Here is a 14,943-nt window from a genome sequence, read left to right on the forward strand (position 1 = left end):
TGCAATGGGAGTCATATTTCCATCCCTGTTCAGTGTAAGTTTTTTTTGCTCCAATCGGGCCCTAAACATATTCTCTTTAAACCTATACAGTATGTCTGAATGTTATGATAACTATTTTAGAAGTGGCAAGGGCAGTGATGGTTCAGCCTTTTCAACAATGTTCTTCAGAATCTGCAGGTGTGTCCTTTTTACATCACCATACACAACCAACCCCCTTTAAAGGCAGCAATACAGGATAAAACACCCACTGACATCCACAGACCAGTTTCAACACTGTCCTTGTCATGGATGCTTATCACTGAGTTCTGAAAACACAAAAACAAGTGTTTATCTTGTAATTGGGACATACTGTATAGAGCAGACCGGCAATACAGTGGATGCATTCTTACATGGCAACTTTTGGAGCCCAAGCTGATGACTTCACAATGAAATACAAACAATACCAAAAAAGAATGGAATGAATAAGGGTAAAGGATGATGAGAAAGCAGCTTCAACTGGTAGCATTCTTGTCCCCTACAGCTGTTTAGCAGTACCTTCTCTAGAATGGATGTCCTGTACATGCACTGCAGAAAATGATGGCATCTTCAGTGCATGTTCTTGAACTTAACTCAGGCTATTTAAGTCCTGCAGATTTCAATGTAATACAATATTTATACTTAACAAACAAAAAACAGGATTGTTTATGGCACCTGAGGATGTTCTATCCCTGTATAGTATGGTAAGGTAGTCGTATGTTGATCCCCCAAAAAGAATTATACCTATCTGTTCTAGATCATCCTCATGATACCCATGCCTAGCCCTATCTCCTGACGTTTCACTAAGAGGCCCAGCAGTTCCTTCAATTGATAGAAACAGTTTTACAGATTCACCTTTGTGACCTTTAATGTTTATTTAACAGCGGCTGTGGAGGTGGGACAGTACTTCAGGAAACTGAACGAGTTTAAAATTGTATGCTTATAAATCACCAAGGACACCAAGGTCTGTGCGTGTAACAGGGTGAGGGCGATGTATGGTGGAAAAAATAGCCTCTCGAAAGACGGAGGCGTTAAGATGGCTGACAAACGTGACCTCAACAAGATGGCGCATACATTATGCATACAGTCTGACATGTGCGGCCATCTTGGGGAGGGCAGTTAAACTGGTGTACATTTACAAAAGTACCAAAAGAATCCCGGGCTTCCAAATCTGTACCAACAGGCAACATTTTACCATAGAATGCATTTTATAATCACCGAAACACGTAATCACGTATAATTTTGTGGTATCTTATAGATGATTTTAATGCAAATTTGGTCCCACCATATCAAGCATCTTCTCGAACTGATCACCGTTCATTCATTCTGAAACACTGGAATAATCTTGCACTGTCCAGTTTTAGTTCTTGAAGTAAACGGTAGGTACTCCCCAAAAACTTTTCTTTTTTTAGTTTATTTCTACTTTTTAGTTTTTCTGTTCAAGAACATCAGCAATAAACCCTCTTAAATCAATATTTGGCAGGAGTCCCGCCTGATCACTAAAAAACACCATCGCTGTCATGTAGTACTTACCACCTCGTATTTATAACATAACGTCACAAAACCATGAACATTGAGGAGGGACCCCCCCCCCCCACCTACCCTCTCTCAAACCACGTGACTAACTTGCACCGCCCGCCTCTGCGGTGACTGACTGACTTGCCCAAAATAGGGGGGGTTCAGTGTGTTTAGTGAAATTGCCTTTTTGACTTGCGGGACGTCACAAATAGCATATTTTATTTGAAACGTTAATGCTTGAGTACATGTAATTCAAAATGTATTTTTCGGAAGTTACGTTTTCCCATTAAGCTCGGCGCCCCCGTTTTGCTTTACAGTGACGGAGTTGTGATTTTCAATTTTTGCCGTTCTCACAAATTTGCATGAATTATTTCCGTATGGCGGACGGAGGGAGAGTGGGAGGGGATGGGTGTAGCTGTTATTGTTTAATAAATTAGGGGTTAGAATTGATGTCAACTCTAGTATGATATTTTAAACGGTAAAGAAACTCTAGCAAGGGTCGTGTACTCGGGTTGTCCTTTGATAAAGGTGGGGGGTGGCTTGGCTGTTTTTGACAGCAGCTGTCTTTTTATGACACTGACACTGACAAACATGGCCACCATCTAGCAATGTCAACGTCATGGTAAATCGTTAGTTCTACCGACGCCTTATCGGTTATAATTAGTACGTATACAATACACAGTAGCGTATATAGCTTACTGTTATGTGTTTATAAAGTATTGTACATTTATTTTTTATTTAATAGTACACTCAAGATTTTTTTTTTAGATGCAGTGCCTTATTTATTTATTTATGTATGTATTTATGTACAAATCAAGTCCCTCAGGTAAATAGGTGCTAGTGTAGAAAAATAAAATAAAACAATAAAAACACAAGCTTTTTCAGTTTAATCGTGATTTATTGACCCCCCCACCAGCCAGCCAGCCAGCTACAAGCAAAGCAGAAACGTATCTATTTTTCGGTTTTACTAAAACGAGTGACCCAGTGGCAAGGCAGGAATGAGATGCAAACTGCGCTTTCAACCAGTTTCTGATGTATAATTCACTCAGGGAGAAACAATGGAAACATTTTGTAAATAACAGAGACCATGAATTCATATATTTCGTGCAAGATCGGACATGATCAATAAGTGTTGTTGCATCTTTATTTAAGGTTAGAAGGCCCTCCTGTTGGTGTGAGTGGAGCACCCTCAGAAAACAACACCCTGCTGTGGAATGACGTCATATTTGGGTAAATAAAGACGCACTGGTGAGTTCTATTTTTATATATATAGTAATATTTCTTTCTATGCTTTCTGAAGCAACGATTTAAACTATAGTCCCAATTACAGTGTGGTAGTTATAGTGTGGTCATAGTTTTGCATGTATCTTGATGAGAACAATGTTATTTTCTTGTAGAGTTAATTTATGGAATGCTCTGCCTTCGTTTGTCGGGGAAGCTGGGACCGTTACAATTTTCAAGTCAAGACTGAAAACGCACTTTTATAAAATGGCTTTCTTATCTTAATGGGTTTTTAAAGTAACTTTAAAATTGCTGCTTTTGTATTATGATTATGTGTATACTGTTGTTTGTTATTTATTTAAATGGTCTGATTGTGGCAGTTGTACGTGTGGGATATTTTATACAAATGTATCGTGGTTTGTTCATTTTTTTCCTGCTATGTACTAGACAGTGCTTTGCTATACGTTTGTATAAAAAACGCTATGTGCGTGCAATAAATAAATACTGTAAACGTGTCAGTTTGATATACAGTGTTAACTAATCTCATGACATATAGGTCTTAAGGCCACGTTCCAATTTTCATTGAACTATTCATGTTTATGTTCATTAACTTTTCGTCATTGTTCATTGCAACTTCAACGCCAGCTGTGAGTTAGAGGGCATTGAAAAACAACGATACCTTTCTGGTAAAAAGAAAAAAATATAATCAATTCAGATAAATACCGTTTTAAATACTGTATATTGTGGACACAGTATTTAAAATGGTATTTGTTTTAAGTATTTTAATCGATTTGAAATTGAATCCTTTTTTTATTATTTTATTTTTTACTTCAGGCCTGAAGGGACACGTATGAAGACGGTAGGCATCTTTATTGGATATGTGCTTTAGATTTTGTGCTCTGCTAACTAGGTAGAATATGTTTTGTGGTGCATTAGACTCATGAGTACTTGCCAAATGTATAAAAATGTGTTTCATATGTAATATAATAATTCAGTGGCTAAGGAACAAAAGGGTAAATGTCCATGAGTGGCCCAGTCAGAGCCCCGACCTAAATCCAGTCGAAAACTTGTGGCATGATTTGAAGATTGCTGTCCATCAACACTTCCCAAGGAACTTGACAGAGCTTGAACAGTTTTGTAAAGAAGAATGGCCAAATATTGCCAAATCTAGGTGTGAAAAGCTGGTGCAGACCTATCCCAACAGACTCACAGCCCTAAATGCTGCCTAAGGTGCTTCCACCAAGTATTAACTCAGGGGGGTTGAGACTTATCCAGTTATGATCTTTCAGTTTTGTATTTTTAATATATAATTTTTTCTCAATAAAAGCTTTTTTCCCCTTAACAGTATTGAGTATGGTTTGTGGATAAGTGGAAAAAAATCCTCTTAAATGCATGAAACTCTGAGGCACTGACACAACAAAATGTGAAAAAAGTGTGTGTGTGTGTGTGTGTGTTGCGCCCACTTTTGGGTAAATGGACTATCTCACATGAATGAATAATTTGTTCATGATGACATTCCAATGTTGAGTTGAACTTTGTTTTGGTTTTCCTCCTTATTGTACATTGTCTTACTTAAACTTACTGTTGTATAATGTGCAGGCCTCATCCTGGATTAATTTTACAAAATTTTCTTTCCAGATGAATGAATAATTTGTTCATGATGACATTCCAATGTTGAGTTGAACTTTGTTTTGGTTTTCCTCCTTATTGTACATTGTCTTACTTAAACTTACTGTTGTATAATGTGCAGGCCTCATCCTGGATTAATTTTACAAAATTTTCTTTCCAGATGTATTTTGCATTTCTGTAATTATAGACTAAAGTGGTTGATTTTATCCACCAGAATATATACTGCAGCACCCCAGGGCCCTCTTGTAAATGAGGATTTCTTTATGGAGGGATAAAGTTATAAATAAAAAAAATTATTACATCAATTAATTTAAATACATTGTATTGTAATATGTGTGGCGGAATGTCCTGCCCCATTGTTTATTATTGTTTTATATTATTTTATTTTTATTTTATTGATATAATTTCTAAAGCAAATCAGATCACAAAGTGATTTCAGAGCGCTGTACAATGTCCTAAACACAGTCTTACATATCAGCCGGTCTAGAATCTATGCAACATATATAAAAGCAAATATTAAATAAAACAAGCACAAAACCTACACACAACAAACATAACGATATCGAAATAGAACTTAATAGACTTCCAGATTTAACGCAATTTATTAAACAAAAAATGTTTTTAGTTTTTTTCTGAATTGAATAATCTCATGAGGTGAGGCAGAGTTCAGCTGGAAGAGCATTCCAGATCCTTGGACCAATGACTGAGAATGCTCGAGCACCAAACTATTTTAATTTAAAACGTGGCTGGCGCAAGATCATAGTATTTGAAGACTTCAGATTCCTATTTGGGTTGTAAATCTGCAGTTTTTCAGCCAAGTATTTTGGCCGTTGTTGGTAGAGAGCTTTTGAGGCATTCTGGATGCTCTGGAGCTGCCTAGTCCTAGACCACGGCAATCCCACATACTGAGCATTGCCATAGTCAAGGCGAGCTGTCACCAGAGCATTCAGGATAGTAGCACAATCTCTGACAGACAAAAATGGTTTGATGTTTTTTATTATCCGCAGATGAAAAAAGCAGGTTTTCACTACATGCCTCATCTGCGGAATAAAATGACAGAGAATTATCCAGCACTATGCCTAGACTCCTAACTGTGTTTACAAATAGAGGATGGGTTCCATTAATGGTAGATGCCATGAGTCTCGGATTTTAGTTTAGATTCTGATCCAACTAGTAAGAACTCGGTTTTGTCTGGGTTGAGTTTAAGCCAGTTTGCAGACATCCAGCCAGTAATGTCATGTAGGCAGGCAGACAAAGTATTAAAATCCTGTTCATTACATATTTACAAATGTAGCTGTCTGTCATCAGCATACTGATGAAAAGAAAGGCCATGAGCCCTAATCAGGATATACGATTATATTTATATGTATAAATGTGATGGCGAAAAGCCGTGTTTTTGTACTTGATTTTTAAAAACCTTGTGAGGATGCGTGACTGATCAGCTACTGATTATATAACTAGCTGACAGTCACGCATCCGTGTTAATATTGTGCAGACTGTGTCCGAGGGGTAATAAGGTAATTAATTAATAGCTTGTTAACCCCTTGGCCAGAATATAAAAGCCTGCAGCTGTCTGCGCTCAAGGTAGAGTGTCAGAGGAGAGACGTGAGTTTAAAGTAAAAGGAACATAACAATTGCCAGCGTGCTGGTTTATACACCAGCACAATACTTGTTTTGTTGCTGTTTATTATTTGTTTATTTGTTTGGCCAACACGCCTTTTTGTTTTGTGCCTTGTTTGTTTATTTATTAATAAATGTACTGAGTGCCACGGCTCAGTTTTCACCCGCCAGTCCTTGTTGAGTGTGTTTCTGGTCTGACGTCATCCCTGTTCACATATGTTCGACGGGATAATATTCATGCTCTATAGCAGAGTGGGAGGTTTGAACTGTAACAAATTACAAGTCAGATATTAATTTATAAAGTAGGTTCCATAAAAGTCAGCCTAATGCTTTTTATCTACGACATACATATATCTTGATTTAGGATGTAAAAATTTGTTTCAATTAATTTATTTGGCTATTTAGGCCTATCTTTAAGCCAAATTTAATGCAATGGTCATAATTAACATTTTAAATGTTGAGGATTGAGTGTCCTACATTTTTATGGGAGGTTACTCACTGGTACTTTCTTATGCAGATCCTGGAAAAGTTTAAAATTTGTATTTCTATTGATCAGCAAACCATATTGTTTGTCAGCATCATACTTTTAATGTGTAAAGTCTGTCATTTCTAATAAAATACCAATGAATTGAATTACTGCCCTTGTAAGCACATTTTTAAAGTATTGTAGGTTTCATGTTTTTGTCTGTTTGTTAATATATTGTATAATGTTGTCTCTCATTCCAACAGGAACTTTTAAACTAACAGTAGAGTTTACTGAAGAATACCCAAACAAACCCCCAACAGTTAGAGCTGTTTAAAAAATGTTTCACCCAAATAGTATGCTATTACTTCCTTACTGTAGAACATAAAGCAGTAACTTTAGAAATATAACATTTTAAATATGAAACTGTAAAATGTTTGATTTCTGTAATTTTATATTTAAATTTTGAAAGTTATTGCTGTAGTTTGGTTTGTTTTGGTGAGCAATCCTTACTATTCATTTAAATGCTGGCAAAAAGCATTACATTATTTGTTATTGATAAGTTAAATGGTCTTTCATCAAAACAATTCATTGATTTCAGTCTTATCTGAGCGCCGAAGTTCCAGATTAAACCACTTTCAGTTTTAAACAACTTAGCTTTTAGATGACATAAATGTCGTCTCTTTAAACATGTATGTAGGTACTTCAACCTTAGACCCATTTGAACCAGTGGTGTCTATTGCCCTCTCTAATTTGTCAACAGATTTTAATATACAAATCTGAAATCGCTGTCCATTTTAGTGCAGAAAGAAGTATGTTCTTCAACCCACATAACACATAACATGAACGTTTGGCATTCACAAAACAAAACCCTCCAGTTGTGTATGCTGAATATAGCACATTTGTTACATGTACTGTATGTGTAAAACAGTTGTTTACAGATCTATAAAATATTTTGTGTTTACAGCGTATGCAGATGGTAGCATATGCCTTGATATTCTGCAGAATCGCTGGAGCCCAACCTTGACATATCTTCTATTCTGACCTCCGCACAGGTTGGTACTGTGCTAATATTTGATAATGGTTAATTACAACCCATCAGACAATCAATTTAAACAACAGTATTTGTTTAGAACTTTAGATATCAAATATAGATGTTTATTTATTAGATGTTTCATTGTAATGCTTTTTAGTCTTGTTCAATATTTGTTTAGTTGAAAATAAATTGCTGGAAAAACAACACCAGACAACTGTTGACCATAATGTATGTCTGTTAATGTGAGGGAAAAATCCTACCAGTGATAATCACTTCATGAAAAGTATCCCCTGAAGGAAGCATATGTACAATCTTCTGCTATTTCAACTTCTAATGTCTCATAAACCATTTCAAATTTCATCCTCATATTTTCATTGTTGTGGAATTTTTTGGGGTAAAATCTATTGGTACCTTTTGCTGTGACCTTGAATGGCTGCCATATTGGTCTCTTATAATACTTTGAGATATTGGCTTTACACTCTGTACTTAACTGTATTCTGCGATTCTCCAGTTCATGCAAAATGTATTGGTGACTTTGACCTCTGACCGTAATGTGTCCGACTTATTGAGGTCCTATTACTTTGTAAGTTTCCTGGGTAGAAGATACTATCTATCTGTATATATATATATATATATATATATATATATATATATATATATATATAATTGTCTTTGCAGCCCTTACTGGATGAACCCAATCCAAACAGTCCAGCAAACAGCCAAGCTGCTCAGCTTTACCAGGACAACAAAAGAGAATACGAAAAGTGGGTTTCAGCAATAGTGGAGCAAAGCTGGAGAGACAACTGACCAAGTCATTTTTCAAGAACACTAAACTAGTTCTGAGCACCTTGCCCCTCAGAATTGTGCTTCTCTATATGGACACAAGCTGCATCACACACTCAAAAGATCACTCATGTGAGCATGCACACATTAGGAAAGTTGTGCCACCCAGTTGATTAGTTATAATTTGCCTGCAGAACTTTCGTTGTAGCTGTACTTGATTTTCTTAGAGGGAGTGCCCATTAAATCTGTACAGGTTTGTACATCCAAGTCTGTCTGTGTGAAACTTTGTTTGAGGAGAATTTTTATTTACTGTGTAAATGTAAGACTGGTATAGCACACTTCCAGCATGCCGCCTGTGTTCTTAATGCATTCTGTTTGTATGCTGTCCTGTATCTCTCTGTGTGTCATTTCTACTGTAAAGCACAAGCCAATGATAAAAATGAGTCCAGCTGTGTTGTGGGCTATAATATTTGTATGAACACTTTATGTACTTGCTGTTTATACGTTTGAAGTTGTATAGATTTTGCACTGGTGATTTTTTTCAGCGCGCTTATAAAAAAAAAAAACAAAAAAAAAAAAACAACAAAATACCCTTAATAAACAAGTGTTTTTTTTTTTTTTTTTTTTATTATTATTATTTCTATATTCATTAAAGACTACTTCTGACTAGACTTTCCCAAAGATGATGCTATTTGCATTCCCACGGGTGGGGAGTCGGAGGGGTAATACCATGTATTAAACCATTGTCTTGAATGAAAATGCAGTTTTGGGCTATCTATACTACTGTGTCTTTGTCTGTTACCACTAATAACATTGCTGCAAGTACATTTTCATAAAACAACCTGAAACTTACTACAAAAGTCAAATAGAACTATTATTACTGACAATGTTACCTTAGTAACAACTAGCACTTACAACAAAAGAAGAGGCCTTGCAGGTCCTGAAACCTAGTGTTTTGTATGTAAAGGTTAATATAATAAACAGCACCAACTCTACACGACAAAAATATGTAGGACAACTGGTACCACTGCATGATTTTAAAATAATGCCCAACAAATGTGACGATCAAGTAATAGGCAACATGAATTTCACAAAGAAAAAAAAAAACTAGGCTAACGGGTGCTATTCCCAACCCAGTGGCACCTGTGCATCGAAACTGTACAGGCCAGTACTCCAAACAAGTACATAAAAAGGGGCAACATGACTGTCATAATAAATAAAATCTGCAGTACTATGTGTCTGGGAAATTTCACTCAGCCATTTTGAAGACACTACCAGAAACAAAACCTACAAGATGGCTGCCAGGCAACCATTTTAAATAGGAGATTAAAGGCATATTATCATACACCTGCATAGTTTAAAGTTTGTGAAACAGTCCCGAGCTTACAAGAAATGTTATATTTGAGTGGCAGTGGACAAGGAATCAATAGAGATTCAAACAAGCACCCCCTAATAGGTAACCCTAAATTCAGCAAGTAAATCACTAAACAAACGCATCATGCAATCAAGCATAATGATGCAGATTGTAAAGATGGGTTTTGACTGGTCAACAGCAGCTTGAATAACCATAAACTTGTCTGGGTGTTGGGACAGCACAAGTGACCTCAACTCTGCAGCAGCCATTACTTGTAGATAATTAACCATGCCGTTCATTGTGTTGCCACGTCACTGTCTTGTAGGAAACGGCTCCTGCATCAGACATGAACGCTTAATGGATTCATAAGGTACAGTATTTCTGAAAAATGCGATTGCAAAAGGAGACTTGAACATTTCCAATACCCATTAGTGTAATCAAGCACTTTGACAAATTCAAATATGTAGTTGTTCTTTTGTTCTATTTAATATTGTTGGTATCACACCTGTACAGTTACACAATTACAATGTTGCCAATTAGGTTTATAATACAGGAAGTGCAATTTCACATTATTTATTTATTTATTTATTTATTTAAAAACAACATATACCAGAAAACATTTGTATTCTTAGGTACTATTTTTATTTTTGAAATGACCAGTTGGCTTTCATATATTTACATTAAAAAAAAAAAAAAAAAAAAAAAAACCTTTAGTGTGCAAGGTAAGTACAAAAATGCTGTATTTAACAAGACTTTTGACCTCAAATAAACGATTGCTGCATTAATGTTTGTGCCATGGTGGGGTTATTTCCTTAAAAGCAAATCATTTTTATAACTTTTTTGATGTGGCCCAACGGTTAAGGAGGATAAGATAGTACTGATATGTTCATTTACTCAATTAAAAGCAGTACTGATACCCATTACTAGGTAATTGTATAAATACTTAAGAGTGGTAGTCTTTTTGAAAGACTATATATATATATATATATATATATATATATATATATATATATATATATATATATATATATATATATATATATATATATATATATATATATATAATGACACCACTAGCTGAATGTGCTGCATTAAAATACTGGCACATTAAATATAGCAACAGTTTAAACAATTTTGTTTTTTTAAAAAAAAAAAAAAACACAAACCCAGAGATATACTTTTTTGCAAGTAGGAAAGGAAATGATTGTAAGTTCAATAATAGTGGCATTATTGATTTGTAAATCTGAAAACTACTGAGAAAAATGTTATGGTGCCTCCCATCGCTAGTTTAAGTGATGTAAATGAACATTGCAGATTGACCAAGTGATCTAAACAGCAGCTGTGTTTAATTATTTTCCACATTCAAATATTCCAGGTTGTGCAGAATCCTTTAAAGTTAGTTCTTTAGCTATTTGGTACAATCAATACAGCTGCTGTTTAGGTCAACTGAGTAATGCCCACAACTCATTGTGATCTGACCAATCTTTAAAAGGAGGCTGGTAGCGCTAGACCCATTCAGCACTTTCAAATATGCCTCTGAATATCTGGACCATTCTTAGAGTTTCAATTTTAACAATCCTTGCACTTCAATGAATGATGACCCTCATCATAAATATGTTTCCTTTATACTATGTAAAGACTACCTTGGATTGGGGTGAAACTACCTGTTGGAAGCCCTTTCTTTTTTTGATTTCTCAAGAGATTTGTCCATTGTTTTCTCATTCTCCCCTCTGCATTTGGGGCAGTACCATTTACCTTTGGGTTTATGGTTAAGTGCCACACAAGAGAAGTGGAACCACTCAATCGGACATTCGTCGTTATCACAGCCGATCATTTCCCCATAAGAGACCTGGTTACACAGGCAGTAGGTTGGCTCGTTGGGGTCAATGGGTAGGTCTGCGGGGGAAGCCTCTCTCTCCGCCTTGGCCTTTGATCGCTTCTTCTTCTTGGACGTTTTTGCTTTCTTCTCCTTGGGCGTTCCCATTGTGATCTCTTCCCCATGTTCGTGATTGTTGGATGCGTTCTCCCGATTTTCATTGTTCCTCTGCCGTCTGGATCTCTTACTGCTGGGCTTCTCGTTCATGCTCACAGTCTCGTTTCTGGATTTCTCTTGGCTAGTTTTTCCTGGGGTGACTGTGCTTTCGCTGGGCTCCTGGCAAGTCTCAAAGAGCTCCACGTGACTGTCCACCTGCCGAGTTCGGTTCTCCACCTGCTCCACCATCTGACTCACTATCTGGATCTTCTCATCCCCCAGCTCCTGGCTGCGGATCAGCGCTCTCTGGATGCTTTGCAGCAGTCTCTTCTTCTGCACCGGGTCTGTCTCTTTCTTGTGCTTCTCATAATTCTCATCTAGCTCCTTTAAAATCTCTGCAGGAAGGAAAACAAGTGTGCCAGTCAGTCACATACATATTCCCTAGCATATGGCAGTATGAATTGAATTAGAGCCATCAGGTACAAGTCTATCACCATGACCTACATACAAAAAAGCTGAAACGTTTAAATGGTAAACCAAAATAAAAATAAAGTTTAAACGTTTATCAATAAAATGTACAGCTTTATTGGGAAGTGAAACATTCCCTACATTCTTATACTCAAAAGAATCTGACACTCAATTATTTGCGCTAATCAATGTCCTTCAGATGTTTTATTATTTAATGAAATCGTGTAAATTACATTCTTTGTGAAGATCCCCAAGCTAACTACAAACTCACACGGTTATCCATAACAATGGAGGCAAAGTCACAAACAGCACGGGTAAATATGCATCCAATGGTGTGCAAGAGAGTGAAGCAAAACAATAAAATTAGAGGTGCTTGTGATTGTCAGACACGCTAATCCTTGTGTCTTATTTATCCTAATGCCATAATATTGTTAGGCGCCGCAGGTCAATTATCCGCGCTAACAATATCATATACCACCTCTTCCGTCTGTTGCGTTAAGAGAATTGGTGGCAATAGAAGCCAACACTTTCTGGGAATGGTGTTCCATTTATTTATTTTTATTACAGAACACACACAGTTCCAGAACAGTGCACACCACTCCATTTTGCTAAATAAATAAGGCAATATTAAAAACTAAAATCTTGCGATTATTGTAAATTGACGTAATGCTCTGGATTCCTTGACGTGCATGCACTAAAATATGAACGGCACAAAAAAAAAAAAAAAAAAAAAGCTTTCGAGTTTAATTGTGAAAAGAAAAATACCTATGGGCAATATTTTGTGCGCAATTACTACCAGACAAATATACCACTTATATTATAACTAATGCATAATAAGAACAATAACCTTCTCTCGATTTCAAAAAGCTTCTTTCTCTTGAATGGTTTACACCACTGCCCGCCCGGAATATTAAGCATTGTTCTTGGACCTAAAAGGCTTTTGTATACGCGAGTGATTGGCACTCACACTATCCAATCAACAATCGAGTAACAATCAAACACCGCCTCCTAATACAATAAACTACCAACCAGGGACTAGCAGAGCAAAGTCCTCGATGCTCCTCCCTAAACTGACGTGTTTGTAGGCAGGAATTAAACTGAAACTAATAAATAACCTTAACCAATCGGACACAGGAAAACAACAAAAACCGGACCCGGTTACTGTTTCAGACCAATCAGTATTGTACAAGGGCGTGGCTAAAAGGGATATGCAAATACGTTCGGTGTATATTAAATGGACGAAGACGCAGTTGTAGTCAAGCGCGGTGGGCGCATTCAAAAAACTAAAAGGGTTTGTACTTAGAGAAATGTAATGCTGTTACATTTTACTAAATTACCCCGTAAATATATAAACATTAAGTTAACAAGTAAACGTTCGACAGCTCAATCATTTAAACGTATTTTAAATATCACAAAGGGGTGAATACTAAACTAATCGGTAACGAGATAAACAAACACAACTTGTCTGTACACGAACATACATTGAATTTATAAGCATAAGAACCCAGAACAAGACCTTCCTGGATTTTATGTTTTGTTATTTTTTTACAGCCCCCACACAGTACAAAAACAGCTTTATTTTCGTCTAGTTTAAAACAGCACAATCTCGCATGGCGTGTCACTGCCGCGACAAGCTCAAACGATCCTTTGACTGTTTCCCTTCAGACGGTATTTTTTTAAAACGTCATTTTTCTAGTTACTGTTTACTGTTTAACACAAATCACCAAATGTGTGTAGAATGCATTCCCTTTAAACTTTAAAAATAACGACCCAGCTGCTTGAAACTAAAGCGTGAACGTTATATAACACGTTTAATCTTGAATACCGGCTAGTTAGGGTACTATAATGACGGTAAACAAACGTCGAAATCTGCAGACATGCGAACCGTTTTGAAATTGCTAACTAATCCTTTTTTTAAAGAGAGAAAAACCCTGCCCACCACCACAAACACCATGTACAATACTACACAGTCAACACAGCCATCATGAATATCGTACATTCCTAAATGTTGTTGTGCTTCAGTCTAATCTCCACTTTGTTGTTAAGGCCTTACAATACAACTGCATCAGATTTTTTTGTCAAATAAAGTTTACATTCCCGGGGTCTATCTAAGAATGAGTTCTCTTTTATTTGAGAGAAACAGATTGTTTAAGGTGATCATCTTTTGTTCCGCCCGGTGGTCCTGACGCTAGAGAAGATCAGAAGGTTGCCATAGCACAAGAAAACATCATGTAAAACCAGATCAAACTAATATCTTACCTTGATATTTAGCGTCAGTTTCCCTCATTAAAGAGACGTTTCTCTGCATGTCTAAAGGCAATGACTCGATAGAGTCCAAATAGTCCTCCATATAGTTATAAACGTGGAGCGGATCCCCATTCGTAGGGCTCAGCATTTTTTTTTCACAAAACACAAAGGGATACAAAAAGTCGCTATTAAAACTACATTTGGTAATCAGATATAGAAAAATGAGACCGAAATATCTCCCTCTCCTCAATTCGGCAGCAGATTGAATGGCTGTCAGAGACAGTCTGGAGTCGGTTACGCTAGACTCCTCTCGCTTGAACGCAGAAAAATAAAGAAACGTAGATGTCTTTTGAAAAGCATAAAACAGTATTACTCCTTTTTTTTTTGTTGTTCAATCGCCCTCTCTTCTCTGGTAAGAAACACAACGATCAGTGTGTATTGCTGCTACACTTGGTCCAACGTGGAAAACCAAATACCAGTTTCAAACACTTGGGAAACACTCGATGGCTCGGTGCGCACGCGCTGCTTCTACATCCCATGAATATTCATGAAGAGAGTCTCTCTCACCCTGGTAGCATAGTATTGAATACCAGGCAGCTCGGTCGTGGATTATGCCA

The 14,943-nt window shown here is 36.7% G+C and overlaps 1 protein-coding gene and 1 long non-coding RNA gene across 3 annotated transcripts; one reads left to right on the forward strand and one right to left on the reverse strand.

The window, feature by feature from the left end:
* The first annotated feature begins 2,161 nt into the window (after nt 1–2,161).
* LOC121327608 lies at nt 2,162–8,872 on the forward strand. 2 transcript variants are annotated; one of them, XR_005951583.1, is made up of 4 exons: nt 2,162–2,781; nt 3,589–3,613; nt 7,434–7,521; nt 8,181–8,872. It is a non-coding gene; the product is annotated as an uncharacterized LOC121327608 (long non-coding RNA). The 2 variants fall into 2 exon arrangements; XR_005951584.1 differs by lacking the exon at nt 3,589–3,613.
* Nucleotides 8,873–10,335: 1,463 nt separating this feature from the next.
* LOC121327897 (inhibitor of growth protein 1-like) lies at nt 10,336–14,803 on the reverse strand. The gene is made up of 2 exons (XM_041272215.1): nt 14,339–14,803; nt 10,336–12,006 (listed from the first exon to the last, which is right to left on the reverse strand). The coding sequence occupies exons 1-2, from the start codon at nt 14,472–14,474 to the stop codon at nt 11,300–11,302; spliced, it is 843 nt and encodes a 280-aa protein (XP_041128149.1). The 5' UTR covers nt 14,475–14,803; the 3' UTR covers nt 10,336–11,299.
* Nucleotides 14,804–14,943: the final 140 nt, after the last annotated feature.

The sequence above is a fragment of the Polyodon spathula genome, chromosome 15 (genome assembly GCF_017654505.1).
Source record: "Polyodon spathula isolate WHYD16114869_AA chromosome 15, ASM1765450v1, whole genome shotgun sequence".
In the NCBI taxonomy this organism is placed as follows: Eukaryota; Metazoa; Chordata; class Actinopteri; order Acipenseriformes; family Polyodontidae; genus Polyodon; species Polyodon spathula.